This window comes from Bemisia tabaci, chromosome 2 (assembly GCF_918797505.1).
Source record: "Bemisia tabaci chromosome 2, PGI_BMITA_v3".
Lineage (NCBI taxonomy): Eukaryota > Metazoa > Arthropoda > Insecta > Hemiptera > Aleyrodidae > Bemisia > Bemisia tabaci.
Genome location: NC_092794.1, coordinates 43,338,998 through 43,352,183, shown reverse-complemented (window position 1 = coordinate 43,352,183; position 13,186 = coordinate 43,338,998). Strand labels below are relative to the sequence as shown.

Sequence of the window (13,186 nt, the reverse complement as noted above, 5' to 3'; positions counted from 1 at the left end):
ATATTTCACTATATAACGCGATAACTAACCGAAATATCTCCTCGATTTCCTGTGAATATTTTTGAAATAGTGTAGAGAATTCACACAAGTTTCAAAGGAAATGTTGGTAGGTAGATTTCTTTGAGGAAAATAAAACGTGAGTGACAATTGGCAATGTTGCAATCGGAGCTATGCATTTTCCGCGAATCGCTGTAGATATATCGATGGCCACATTGCAAAATCGCGTATCTCCATTGCGGTGTTTCAAAATGTATGCTCCTATTTTATTTTTTCGAAGAGAAACATGCAAGCCGACTTTATAACATGAAAATAGAAAATACAGAATTTTCCAACTTAATGGCCTGAAATTCATACAGAATATTTGCCAATAAAAGAATAATCGAGGAATTTTTCAAGATCTTACATTGTCTAGTTTTCCAAAGAAAAAAGTATACAACGTCGTATAAACCGATATACATGGTTTTGCACTTTGTCTATCGATATGCGACATTATAGTTTTTCTATGCAGATATGCATTTTTATCTAATTGAACCAGGAAAGGTAATTCCTTATTGCGCAATGTAATTCACATGTGGTGGGAAGTTTGCGGTGCCGCAAAGCAAGGTAAGTACGTGTTTTTCTCGTTTCACAATCGACATGTAGCAATTTAGCATTAGAATTCAGAATTCTTTCGATGTAGGCGACGATTTTCCGCTCGAATGTATAATGAATCAAAAGCTAAATGGACGGCTCTTTTTAAGAGCGTCCCATGGCTTTTCTCTCTTTTTTTTATTCCATTTTACTATCGTAACAATATTGACTCGCACTATTGGGATAGACTATCGAAAGCTAAATTTTAATGAGAAGATGACGTGAAGAAGGAATGAAAAAAATAGCCAATACGATAAAATCTTTAAATATTGCGGCAGCTTTGTTTTTTAAAAGAATTTCTGGACGAGCCGTCCAACTTGAGAGGCTTTCAGTAACTCGAGAGATTTTTTTTCTACGCGTAAGCATTCGGTCCTTACTAAGGCTGACCGTGGGTTGATGGGCATTTCTGACTGGACTTTTTCCAGTCCTCCGCGACAACGAATGTTGGAATGCGCGTGATCGAAAAATATTTCCTGAAGTGTTCACTAAACGATTTTGCTGCATTTGTCGTTCTTAGGCCAGTAAAGGGCCGCAACTCGCCAATCGATCGACAAAACCCGTGAGCAGGGCCGGATTTACTCACTTTGCCGCCCATAGGCCGCCTGTATTTAACTGCCCCATCTCATTCGTTTTGAAACATCAATAAGAACCATCAAGTGAACATGCCGGAGGGAAAAGGGTGCATTAAGACACTTTTACTCGTGTTGGGTTCATTTTTTTGCGAAAGCCCTGTTAACACTAGCAAAAGTTCACGGAACTTGGCGCGAAAGTTAAGTTCCGTAAACCTATCTCTGTGTGGACAGGCCTTCCATGTATATGAAATGAACGAAAAAATTATGAAAGAACAAACATAAATGTGGTTCAATAATTTTAACCTCCGCCGCCGCGCCGCGCTGACCGGACTGTGTTTGGCGCAATGCGTGAAGTATTCATGCAGTCTTGTAGGCGCTCTGCGTTTCACGCCGCCCGCTACTGATGGCAGCGACCGCGCTGTCTTTGACGCAATGTGTGAAGTATTCATGCAGTCTTGTAGGCGCTAACATGTGTTACATGCCGACCGCCGCGCCGCGCCGCACCGAGGGTTTCTCCTTTTCATCTCAAGTTCTCGTCATCATTGCTCTCTGCGCCGCGCCGCGCGCCGTTCCAGGCCAAATTCCGTGTTCGGTTTCTCTCTTAGTCTTAACTCGACTAATTAAAGATGCTGTCTATAATATCACAGAAAGACGACAAAATTAGAGATATACTCTGAGGAAATGAGAGATTTTGTCACCTTTTCTCGTTTGTAATTTTTTTTCTGAATCCGATTTTTCTTTATAGCTGCATTTAAAAAAATTGCAACATTTGCCGCCCCCTAAATTTGCCGCCATGGGCCGCGGCCACTCCCTAAATCCTCAAACCCGTGAGCCCCTCCTGGCCCGTGAGTCGACCGACAAACCGTAAGAATCGATCGGCAATCCCATGAATCGATCAAAAAAACCCGTGAGCCGATCGACAGCTCCATAAATCGATCGGAACCCTCCCTCCCCCTCTCCAAAAAAATCCTCATTTATTTTCGGATGCAAGTCCCTTTTCATCCGCCTCTCTGTACCTCCCGCTTTTCCCGCCCCACTTCCCCCTCTGGCGCCAATGGTCTCTGAAAAACCTCACATGAGGCTCAAAATCCTAAAGGAGAAAGAAAAACAGAAATGATACCATTGAATCGAATCGGAGGACCATACCTATTCTTCCAACAAGTGATAAGTTAAAATAAAAGCGCAGGTACTATCTAACTCCTACTAACAAGAAAAAATCAGAGCGGCCCTCCGCCAAGAGCAAGCCCTAGCGTTATAGGCCAAACCCCAAAATCAAAAAAAGGAAAATGAAAAAAAAAGGAAAAAATTCTTGTGACAAAGGACCCGTTGGCGCATGACCCTCCCTTCATTCATAGCAAGGTCTACGGGGTCATAGAATAAACGTTAGTCTATTTATTTTACGGCGGGGTTGCGCGTTACGCACGTTACGCCACTAGGGCAAAATCCTCGAAATAGGTACTGAGGTGCCCTGGGTACTTTAAAGGTCCACGCTAACCAACAACTGATATCGAGGAGTAAGAAAAAAAAGAAAATTGGTTTTGAGTCGTCGTCCAGCTTTGCGTTTTGTTTTACCCGCCAAAACTGAAATAATAACAGTTTCGACCAATCAGTTGTGGAAACTCACATTTGGTTTCCGGCTATTGTATTAGATGATGTCACAATATGGCGACCAAACAAATATAATTCCGCTGCTTACTTATCACTATTTTGAGTCGGCATGTTTTGTTTTTTGTTTACATCGGTGTTGCTGTAAAAACTGAAATTCTGAACTTTTTAAACTTTCTAGTTTTTTATTTAGCAAATATCTGTTTTAATACATTTCTTATATAATCCTTAGCAGCAGTTTTCCTAACAAGCCTAATATCAGTAGCTGTATAATTGTACCTTCCAGCGCAAGAGTTTGTTTGGCATTTACCTTTCGAGTTAGTCAGTATGAAAGAGTTTCCGCCACAATGGTCAATGTTATGAAAGGAATTTTAATCGAATGGTATGTATTTATACTTATTCCTTCAGACATTGTAACTAAATTTACTATATTTTCATTTCAAGGAGAATATAAAATCTCAATAAATGGAGACATTGCAATTATTCCGGAAGGTAACAAGCTGCAGTTTTTATTCAAACTTGACTTTCCCCCGAACGTAATCAACCAATGTCCATGTACTCTATCTACGTAGTGTTCGATAAGTTTTTCCATTTGATTATCTCTTACTCTAGGGTGGTCGTTGCCTTTGAGAAGAGAAAGGCTGTAATTTATACCACTGTTGAACATAGAGCACATAGAGTCGTAATGTAAGTGGGAAGGCTGGCGCCACTTTTAAGCATTTTCCAGGTCCCGAATTCCGAGACTCCTGTGTGACGCCGGTTCACTTTTTCGATACGTAATCGATCGTCTTTAATACTCAGGGACCTGGTTATCTGATGTAAACAAAGAAGATAGGAACTACTACTTATTCTACATTGCTATTTCGGATCGAACATGTGTCGGAAAAGTGACCCGAGTTCGGCGCACACCGGGTTTGGAACTCATCAACCATAACATGGCGCCAGCTCTCCCATTTACATTATGACTCTATGCACTCCATGCTGTTAAAGCGCTGAGTGCAAGGAGAGACCTCCTGGTTGCAATTTCTCAGAATCCTCAATGAAATTTTGTACAGTATTCCCCTCTGAAGGCCTAGATACACACGGCAATTAATCGCCGCAAGTGAAAAACGAAAGCCGATGGAGAGCCTTGATTTTGATCCATTGATGTCGGTATATCAAAATCAAGGCTCTTTATTGGCTTTTGTCTTTCACTCGCAGCGATTAATCGCCGTGTGTATCTAGGCCTTACGGAATGTGGATGTGAATAGTTGATGAAAATTGTATTTAACATTCTCTCTAACCTCATAATGTTCTAAATGGTAAATTCTATAAATATTACCAATTCCTTCTCACCGTAAAAAGAAAATAAAACAATGGATATTTTAAGACTTTGCAATTCAAACATCCCTTGCCTGCCCCTTGCGCTTCAATTACGACTTGATGCTAGAAGGCACTCGCCAAATACAGTGAACTGGAATTATAGTGGCATTGTAATCCTCTTTATTCTTCCTGTTTTTTTCCTGTCATTCAGGACTTTCTGTATTCCAATTTTCCAGCAATGGCGCTTGTAATACTTTGGCTGGAAGGTGGCGTTGTGTCGTACTTAGTTTGTAGCATGTTTTGACTTCAGGATAAAAATGGTAGAAGGAAGTCATACTTAACAGAATAAAATGTATTTTATTATTTACAACTTAACATAGCAAAGAAAATAATATTTCCATTAAGAATTACTCAAAAATTCCAATTTCCTTACTCTATTACAATTTGGAAAAAAATATCTGGAGTCGTAGAGCTTGAGGAGAAAATCAAACATGAATGAGGTACGCCCATTTTCAATCTAGATAATCCATTTCACTTGGAATGCCAAATTGTTTATCGAGAATTTGTCCATCAATACAGAACTTATTTTTGCACCAACTTTTCAGAGCAAATATGTTGTCTGTCCAACGATTGGCGGCTGTTTTAGCTTCCTGAAAAACGTAAAAAAGTTGACAGTAACGATGATTAGTGTGTAAGATCGTCTGAATATGAAGGATACATGGGCAAGGTGTGCAACCAGACATGCCTCATCAATACCCTTCGGTAACCATAGCTTACCGCTGTAAAAGATGATGTATTAAAACATTTGGTCTTATGGCACTCTTTCATGAGGAAAAAACCTCATTGGCTCGAACATTTTATAGAATAATCTGGTACTATATTGGCACTCAGTCATGATTGGAACTTGATTTCTTGGAGAAGTAGTAAAATTCTGAGATAGGAACTCTCAAGCATATACCTTCAGATAATTATCTCTGTCAATACTGTATTTCAACCTTAGAAATGTAATAAAAATGTTTATCGGAATAGAGACAACAGGTGAGCGATTAATATTAATTGGTCATTAGGTATTATTTTGAGAACAAAGTTCAGTACACTTGAAAGGAGAGGGTTTAAAATCGGTCACTCACTTTGATTTGTGCTTTCATTTGCTCAATGACTTCAGGATCGGAATCTTGATAAGACTGGATTTTTTTCTTCAGTTCAGTCTCTCTACTTTTCAAATTGCTCAGTTTTTCTAAAATTTCTGTTCGGTGAGTTGTGTCTTCTCTGCCACACTACAGGAACAATATAAACAGTCAAATCATTATCATTAATGAATAAAAATCTGATTAAGTGAACAATTAACTAATTCTTCTAGGATCAGATATATACTTAGGTACATCTTTCTCAAAATAGTAAAAGCTTGTTTATTTTTTCTTTTATTATTAAAAATAACAGAAAATGTTTTAAGACTTCAATATCCTTGGGTGTTCATTTTACTTAAAAGGAATTCTCGTTGGAAAGGAAAATTACTTTCCTTGGATTTGTTTGTTTGTTTGTTTTTATTTATGAAAATGGTGTCTTATCAATAGATCTTTAGATAAGTTTAGTAAGACAAATGAGTAAACTTACTTAAATGGAAGTTTAAAGAATATTCGTCGTGAGGAAAGAATGAAAAATTGTAGCTCAGCAGAGAGGTATTTGAGACAGATCCTGTAACTTTCAAAATACTGTTGCTATTGGAAGTGACCCACCTCCCACCTCCACCTCATCTGACTTACTAAAGACCTCGAGGTAAACTGAGGCTGTCAAATTCCTTACATCGAATTGCTTCATGTACGTCTTAACTTACCTTACTAGCTATCAGATTCTCTCGAACTCTCTTGAGTGTTTTGTTGCGTTCTTCCAACTTTCCGGACAGTTCATCAATTTTTCTCTTTCGGGTGTGCTTAGCTTTACTAAAAATTAAACAAATAATAACAATTTCAGGGATCGTTGTACTACAATGATATTCCACAGCTCTAAACAATGACATCAATATCTATTTTACAAGCTCCTCTTGGATGAAAAAATTAATTCTACCTTTGACTGTCCTTCACACACTAATTACTTTGAATTTCTTAATTTTTCGTTTTCGATTTTGGATGTCAGGAGGCAGATGCATGTCTTGTCGAAGTTTCAGGCAAGATGTTTCTAAAGTTTCTTCTAACGTTCCAGAGAATTCTTGTTGTTATCTTTGACCTAGTGACTCACAGAATGCAGAAATACAAGTTAACTTTGAAGATATACTTACTTTGGAAATGCCCAGAAATAAACGGATGTCCCTATTTTATCAGTGTCTACCAGTCCGTCATCAACTAAATTTTGAACAACATCTTTGACTGATTGTGCTATGATTCCTTTCTCTTTTGGCGCTATTTTTTCGAGCTCCTGGTGAAGTAGAGAATAATAACAGGAATAATTAGTCAAAATGAAATAGGCATTCATCGAAAAAACGAGATTAAAGAAACGAGACTTTACTATGACAATTATTATTTACAGAGAGAAGAAAATGTATCTTTACTCTATGAGAACCCTACTGCCATAAATCAACTAGTTATGCCACATCTAAGAAGGGTACTAAATTTTTAACTTTCTGTATGATTGCATTCCCATGATAATTATTATTAGTAGTAAGTAGAATAGGTACATCGAGACTTCCATTCATAGGCTCTTTGTGCCTTTAAAATTTAAGACTTTTCGAATACATTTACAAAGGATGTAACGTTTTTGATCTTTTCGTTTTCATTTCTCATGAACAAGCCTGCTGGGAGAGAAAGCGTCCAGAATTTTTCTCCTTTTGTTTGAAAATGATGACTTTCGGAGATCAAAGTTTGTTCAATAACCCAAAATTGTTGGTCAGAAGACCAACACAGTCGATATTATTTCTACATTGGTTGTTTGGTACTTCTTTAAAAAAAATAAATAGAAAAATATTACCTTCAATTGGAAAAAATCTTGTTTTTCGTAGAACAGTTGAAGCATCCGAGTCCTCTTTTCCTCCGCACTCACTCCTTTACGCTTTGCAGACATGGTGAGATTGTGCCTCTGAAATCACTGATACCAAATCAATTATTAACTGCTCATTGAGGGGTGCTAAAAATGTTCAATTTTGTGTTTCACGGATCACGGCAATGTGAAGCAAATCAGTTTTCATGAGTAGTGGTTTTTTTTTGGCTCATTATTGGAAAAAAATTGATCAAATGGTATAATTGATGGTGATTAATTGGTAAATCAATGTGAAATCTGGAATTTTGTCACGAAATCGGACTTTCTCCGGTTAGTCGACCATAATTCGCTCATTGGGCATAAACACCAGACCAAGATGAATTATTAACATTTTGAAACTTTTTGTACACTCATTTATACTCACACTGAGGACAGTTTTAGAAGTTGAGGCATGAATTTTAAAAAGCCCTTTTTTTTATTTTCTTTAATTTTCCGAATCTCATTTTCTTGAATGTTGATTTTTTCTTTTAATAATTCAATTCTTTTTAATTTATTTCTTCTTATGTTTCAGCGATCTTGCAATGAAACAGTTCTTGCTGCATCTTGATGAAACATCAGCTCTGGGAAGGAAGTTTATTATTCAAGATTTAGACGATACACATTTGTTCATTTCTGCAGATATTTTGGAAACATTACAAGCTCGTATTGATGATTTGATGGATCAGATTAGCTTTCCATTGGTAGAGAAATAATTTTTTGATTGTGCCAGAATCAAAAAAATTTTGACAGTATGGCAGCTAAAGCAAGCGCAGTAGAGAGGCAGTCCGGCCGTATCAAAGATAGCAATCAAAAAAGAATTCTAGATGAGGCATCTCGAAATCGACGAGCTCGCAAAGCTTTGGAAGCTTTGGAACAGGATAATTTCCATGATGATCCTCATGCTGACTTGGGTATGTGTTGCTTTCTTAACTTTTGAAAGATTTTTTCCCTTTTTTGTAGCCTTCTTTCCTGCTACAATGTAACTCAATCTTGACCAATATCGTCATTAATTCACCGAGTAACATGAAATAAGTGTCAATCAAAACGTGGTTATTTCTCCTACAAGTAAAGCATGCGCTGATCAATTGTTTGCTTCATTTTCATGCAAAAATGAGGGACTACTGAACGCAAAGTGGACTTCCATCATATCAGTTCTTTCTTCTGCGAAATTAAAGTCATCAAATTTTATCCCAGCATACAATTTGGCTTCCATTTGACAGCAGTCTCACACAATTTTGAACCGTGTCTTTATCCTAGTCTTTTTTATTTTGGTCTCTGTTTTTTTTCTTCCAGTGATGAGCAAGAAAATTCCTAAATTTCAAGAAACAATTGAATCACGAGGATCTAGGAAGAAGAAACCTAAAAGTGCAGAATATTACAAACAGAGGTAAGTGAACCACAAATACTACATTTTCAATGCTAATGAGCTATTGACTCTCTCAAGCAGTCCTGATTTAAAGACTGCCCCCCCCCCCCTTCTTGGCATATTTTCTTCCACCATGCAACTTCTTACCGGCGCTTTGTTAAATATGTAAAAATACAGCACACGCATGGCAAAATTAATACACTTACAAAGTGTATTTTGTACCAAGCTAAAAACAACTTTTTGATGGCATCATTTTTTCAAATTTTTTTATATTTGAATCTTTCTCTGTGATACTCTCATGAAAAAATTTCCATCATTCAAGCATATGATCACTTTTTGTGTCCATCCCAGGTTCCGGAAAAGTTTAGCACAAATGGTGGAAGAAGACAAGAACTACATGACTGGAGGAACATCTTATATCACTGCAGCAGTAGAAGCTTCCAGATATCCAGATAGACACTTTTGTGCAGTCTGTGGTTTTCCCAGTAATTATACCTGTGTACCTTGTGGAGCACGTTACTGCTCAGTCAGATGCCTAGGAACTCATCAAGATACCCGGTGTCTCAAATGGACAGCTTAAATATTATTCTTCTTCGACAGAATAAGTGAATTGAATTGAATTGAAAAATGTAAAACTCCACTCCATCCAAGTCACTTAATAATAAGTAGCATCAGTGATAAATAAGTGAAAATATCAATGTTGTTGAAAATAGAATTGAGGTTTACCTCAGAAAAAAATACATTCTTGATTTAACAAGATTATCTTTTCTCTAATTCAGGTACGATTCAATATTATTTTTCTTTTAGTCACTTTCAGTAGTGCAAGTATCTATTGCACTTTTTTCATGTCTTGCTCCAGTTATAAACGACTTCACTTTATGAACTTGATTTACCTATTCATTGCAGTTCATCCAGTTTAAATATTAAATGAATCGAATAATGAATCTTTCGGTGTTTGAGATTTTGTTTGATAACTTTGGTATACTATAAATATCAAACCTAAGAAAACAACCCTTTAAGTTTACACCATGAGCTGTACTGCTGATACTTGAGAGAATGATTTATCAGGAACATAAGCTCAGATTTAAACTTTAAAAGCAATTTTCAATGTGATTTTAAGGCTGATCAAAGGAACATGCCTTTTGCTGTATCTACAAGGTCTGATGTCTCATTGTCAGCTAATCTCTATTTTCATAAAATTTTGAGACTTCACTCCCATGGGGCCTTTAAAGTATTAAGTTTGCCCTTATGAGGGACTTGGGACCCTTCTCCTCTCTCAAAGGCCTAGCTTGGCCCCATTTTTCCCAACAGTAGAGAAGAAAATAAGAAAAATTTCTGAAAAAATTGTTTTTTCTGGAAAGTATTATTTCTTATTAAGTGGGAGGTCAATGAAACTATAAAATTGGTCCCCCTCCCTCCCTTGCAAGGACCTGCAAACCAAGATCAGACCCTCTCCCTCCTAAAAGTGGCTTATGTAATACTTGAATGGCCCTGCTTCTGTTGTATGGTTTAACTATAAAATTAAGTAAAACTTTAACTGAATGAACATAAATTGCATGTTTTCAAACTGCAGCAGTGAAGATGTATTGAAAAAGTCTGGAAAATCCAAAATTTCTGTTCTATTACGTATTGAATAAAAAGTTTACTTAATTCTAGAGTTACAAGCTCTAAAATTTGAGTAATAGCACAGGGCAGGAACATTACTTGCTTAATCACTAATTAACCTGTAAAGAATGTTTCCTTGTTAGTAATCTTAAAGTTTTCTTGATTTCAGAAATAAATGTATTTTTTATATCATTTAACTGGACTCTCTTAATTTTAACATTGAACCTGAGAAAAAGAGCAGCACCATATAGGGGTGCAAAATGTTTGATGTGTCGTATCATGATTTTATGAACAATGGTCTACTCAGAACTCATTCTTTTGTGCATTTCTTCATTTCTCACATGATCCCTCCTCAAGATTCTAGCTGATCTGTCAGAAATTTACATCAGTTGCTTCCAGAATCTTTTGGATGCGATCTTTCATAGGTAATACTCCACTGCTACAGGTCATCATACTGAATACTTTTGAATGTTCAAAGGGAAAAGAAGGTTATCCCTTCCAGTAATTGACTCCAATTGTCTGAGATTTGCCTCTGTTTTGTCAGAAGGGTCATAAGATCAGGCATTACATGCACCCCTGAGGTATCCAAAGTTGAATAAATGTATTTTTTTATGCAATTCGAGGTAACAATTAAACAGTGCAGTTCACTAAGAAGCTTGTACAGATATTTACTAATCTTTTACTTTTCCTAACACCTGATATAGTGGGTCTTGTTTAAAATACTCGGGGCACCAGAATCACGTTAATTTTACAACCAAGCCCTCTTGAATTCCCTTCAAAATAGAACTGTGAATTTCTGTCTTCAAGGCAGCAATGAATTCAGTGCACTAAGACTATTGAGGACTACTGAGGAATAGGTATCCTTTTTCAGGAGACTTGGTCCTGTCTTGTTGACAAAGGTAAGTAAATACCGTTGATTTTCTTTAATTTTGCAGGCTGTAGTTTTAAGTAAAGGCGCTTTTAGGACATGATATGGGGAACTTATAAGTGTAACTGAAATCTGTAGGGTGCATCTCAGCATTCCAGTTGTTGAACCTTTCACACCATGTACAATGTGAATTCTTTGCTAATAGAAAGCCTCCTGATAAACTTAGCTTAAGGAATAGGCAAAAGTGTCACCTCATCTACCTTAATCTGTGGGAAGTCAGAGAGATCACAACAAAAGTTACTTGTGTGCATGTCTCACTCACATTACCATCGTCTTTGAATTTTTGAATTTGTCGGCTAAGTCATCTCAGGGGAGAGGGGCCAGCAATGCCACCATTCCTAGATAAAACTAAGACCGCTAAATTAACGTTCTGTGTAAGACAGAAAGTGCATCTTACCTAAACTAGTTTCCCACTTCGTCTTGAAGAGTTCCAAGCTTTGCTGTCTGAGGACACTCAACTAAGAATTGGTGTTAAAGATTTATAATACAATTTGGAGTAAAGGGTCATCTTTGTTTATCAGGAATTCGTAGCTGTAAAGTAAACAAACGCGCTGATTGGTCAAGCCGCGATCAAGTGTGTCAACCTTCTCATAGGGTAAACTTTAAACTTAAAGTTCAAACGATGAGGATTGCTCCATCGTTCTCATTATAGCAATTTTTAAGATTCAAATTTCCTATCAAAACGGAAACAAAAAAATGATGGAGCAAAGAAAGTTTAAAATAAGAAACTAGACTCGATTGACAATGGTTGTAGCACTTGACGGGAAACGGCAGGGAGTTTTTGTATTTTTAAGCGGCATCCTTGCGGTAGCAGAGCGACCGAGAAATTTATTACATGGCGGATGTACTGATGTGCAATTATCCGGAGTTACTCTGTGTTTAATTAATTTATTTTAGTTATTTTATAATTTATTGTTAAATAGTGAAGTGTGTGATGTGAAGTTATCATTGGTTTTGATCCCAAGGAATGTTTCAATGCAAAGTATCTCGGCTGAAACTACGAATAACCTCCAAAATGTTGGTAGCCGATTTTCTTATTTGGAACAATAAACCTCAAGAATCATGTCTATTTACGTCGTAAAAAAGTAAGGTTTGTCATTATTCTGTCATCATATCATTGCTTAGCAAGCGCATTCGTCGTATCTTCACGTCTGCCATTTCACCCTTTTCATTCTTCACGTTTAACCATCTATTTTTCCCTCAAGATCCATCTTTTCAGCACGATCATGAACAGGATATCAGCTACACTCATTGCTGCTTGATATCAAAAACCTCTCGTAATTTCTCTCTTTGGTTCAATTTGTTTTCTCTCTAAGCTGATTACAACCGACCTGTCACTTTTCGGCAATTGCTCAGTTGTAAGTTGTCCCTTCTTCTTCAATTCCACTTTCTCAGTTCAGTCTGCAAATCCCTACATTGCTCATAATGTTTGTCTTGGGTAAGCTTATCGATAAGGATTAACGCTAAGCCTTAAAATCATGGTTCAATTCTGATTCAACACACTTGTAATCCAGTACCAAGACAATCCTATCATAGTTCTATGATACATCATTTAGGAGAGATGGATAGGATCGAAGATACATCATTTAATCTGTGAGACAGTCGAAAGTTTACGTTCATGATTATCATTGTGGCATATACCTCTCTCAGTCATGTAAAAAAACTTGTCTGTATGCTTGCTAACAAGTCATCGGACATTTCTTGTCACACCCTGAAAAAAAGGTCTGATTTGGACTTTTTGTTTTGGAACCATATCATTCGAATGTTCAGCTGGGTAAACTAAGTTTTGAATTGGTTATAAAGTGGACATGTGCTCTGTGCACTTAGTTAATTTATGCTTCAACGTATAAAAGAGTATGATCTAACCAATCCTTTCCATTATTCAATCCCAGTATATCTTGCATTTAAAGGTATACGAGTCCTGCTTGCTACTGATATGAAACTTTTACTACTTGCCATCTAATTGTCACTTCACAATTTGGACTCCAAACTGAAACATGAAAGAATGATTCTTAATCATCGGGTTTCCTGAGCAAATTACTTTTATCCCTAAGGACCTTGTGCCTCATAACTAGACAAATTGTATGCAACTAATTAATATGGTCGCCAATCAGTTTATCTCATTGGTTTTATTCCGGAGACACTTTTTTCACATGACACGCCTTTGAT

At 36.9% G+C, this 13,186-nt stretch overlaps 4 protein-coding genes across 7 annotated transcripts in view; 3 read left to right on the top strand and 1 right to left on the bottom strand.

The window, feature by feature from the left end:
• Positions 1–3,052: 3,052 nt before the first annotated feature.
• Tfb5 (transcription factor B5) lies at positions 3,053–7,892 on the top strand. The gene is made up of 2 exons (XM_019055830.2): positions 3,053–3,189; positions 7,651–7,892. Exons 1-2 carry the CDS (start codon positions 3,155–3,157, stop codon positions 7,829–7,831), a joined length of 216 nt encoding a protein of 71 aa, XP_018911375.1. The 5' UTR covers positions 3,053–3,154; the 3' UTR covers positions 7,832–7,892.
• LOC109040052 (meiotic nuclear division protein 1 homolog) lies at positions 4,447–11,568 on the bottom strand. 2 transcript variants are annotated; one of them, XM_019055828.2, is made up of 6 exons: positions 11,415–11,568; positions 7,071–7,178; positions 6,385–6,521; positions 5,944–6,049; positions 5,240–5,386; positions 4,447–4,759 (listed from the first exon to the last, which is right to left on the bottom strand). In XM_019055828.2, exons 2-6 carry the CDS (start codon positions 7,161–7,163, stop codon positions 4,622–4,624), a joined length of 621 nt encoding a protein of 206 aa, XP_018911373.2. In that variant the 5' UTR covers positions 7,164–7,178; positions 11,415–11,568; the 3' UTR covers positions 4,447–4,621. The 2 variants fall into 2 exon arrangements, with proteins under 2 accessions (XP_018911373.2, XP_072153455.1); XM_072297354.1 differs by having other exon boundaries at positions 7,071–7,187; positions 11,415–11,563.
• Positions 7,805–10,286, top strand: LOC109040054 (zinc finger HIT domain-containing protein 1). Its single transcript, XM_019055829.2, has 3 exons — positions 7,805–8,029; positions 8,412–8,505; positions 8,836–10,286. Exons 1-3 carry the CDS (start codon positions 7,870–7,872, stop codon positions 9,062–9,064), a joined length of 483 nt encoding a protein of 160 aa, XP_018911374.1. The 5' UTR covers positions 7,805–7,869; the 3' UTR covers positions 9,065–10,286.
• Positions 11,569–11,801: 233 nt separating the features above from the next.
• Positions 11,802–13,186, top strand: part of LOC109040022 (uncharacterized) — a 28,056-nt gene continuing 26,671 nt past the window's right edge. The window contains exon 1 of one of the 3 annotated variants that reach the window (XM_019055780.2): positions 11,802–12,102. The gene's annotated coding sequence lies outside the window, so the exon portion shown is untranslated. Of the gene's footprint in view, positions 12,108–13,186 lie in introns of all 3 variants that reach the window. The other 2 variants (XM_019055779.2, XM_019055778.2) reach the window with 2 other exon arrangements.

What these genes read in the sequence shown, in the direction of transcription:
- Tfb5 (XM_019055830.2), top strand. Translation starts at nt 3,155, where the DNA reads ATGGTCAATGTTATGAAAGGAATTTTAATCGAATG. An exon ending in AAAGGAATTTTAATCGAATG is followed by an intron (nt 3,190 to 7,650) that starts GTATGTATTTAT and finishes CTTATGTTTCAG; the next exon opens with CGATCTTGCAATGAAACAGT.
- LOC109040052 (XM_019055828.2), bottom strand. Translation starts at nt 7,163, where the DNA reads ATGTCTGCAAAGCGTAAAGGAGTGAGTGCGGAGGAAAAGAGGACTCGG. An exon ending in AAGATTTTTTCCAATTGAAG is followed by an intron (nt 6,522 to 7,070) that starts GTAATATTTTTC and finishes CTACTTCACCAG; the next exon opens with GAGCTCGAAAAAATAGCGCC. An exon ending in AGAATCTGATAGCTAGTAAG is followed by an intron (nt 5,387 to 5,943) that starts GTAAGTTAAGAC and finishes TTGTTCCTGTAG; the next exon opens with TGTGGCAGAGAAGACACAAC.
- LOC109040054 (XM_019055829.2), top strand. Translation starts at nt 7,870, where the DNA reads ATGGCAGCTAAAGCAAGCGCAGTAGAGAGGCAGTCCGGCCGTATCAAA. An exon ending in TGATCCTCATGCTGACTTGG is followed by an intron (nt 8,030 to 8,411) that starts GTATGTGTTGCT and finishes TTTTTCTTCCAG; the next exon opens with TGATGAGCAAGAAAATTCCT. An exon ending in GCAGAATATTACAAACAGAG is followed by an intron (nt 8,506 to 8,835) that starts GTAAGTGAACCA and finishes TGTCCATCCCAG; the next exon opens with GTTCCGGAAAAGTTTAGCAC.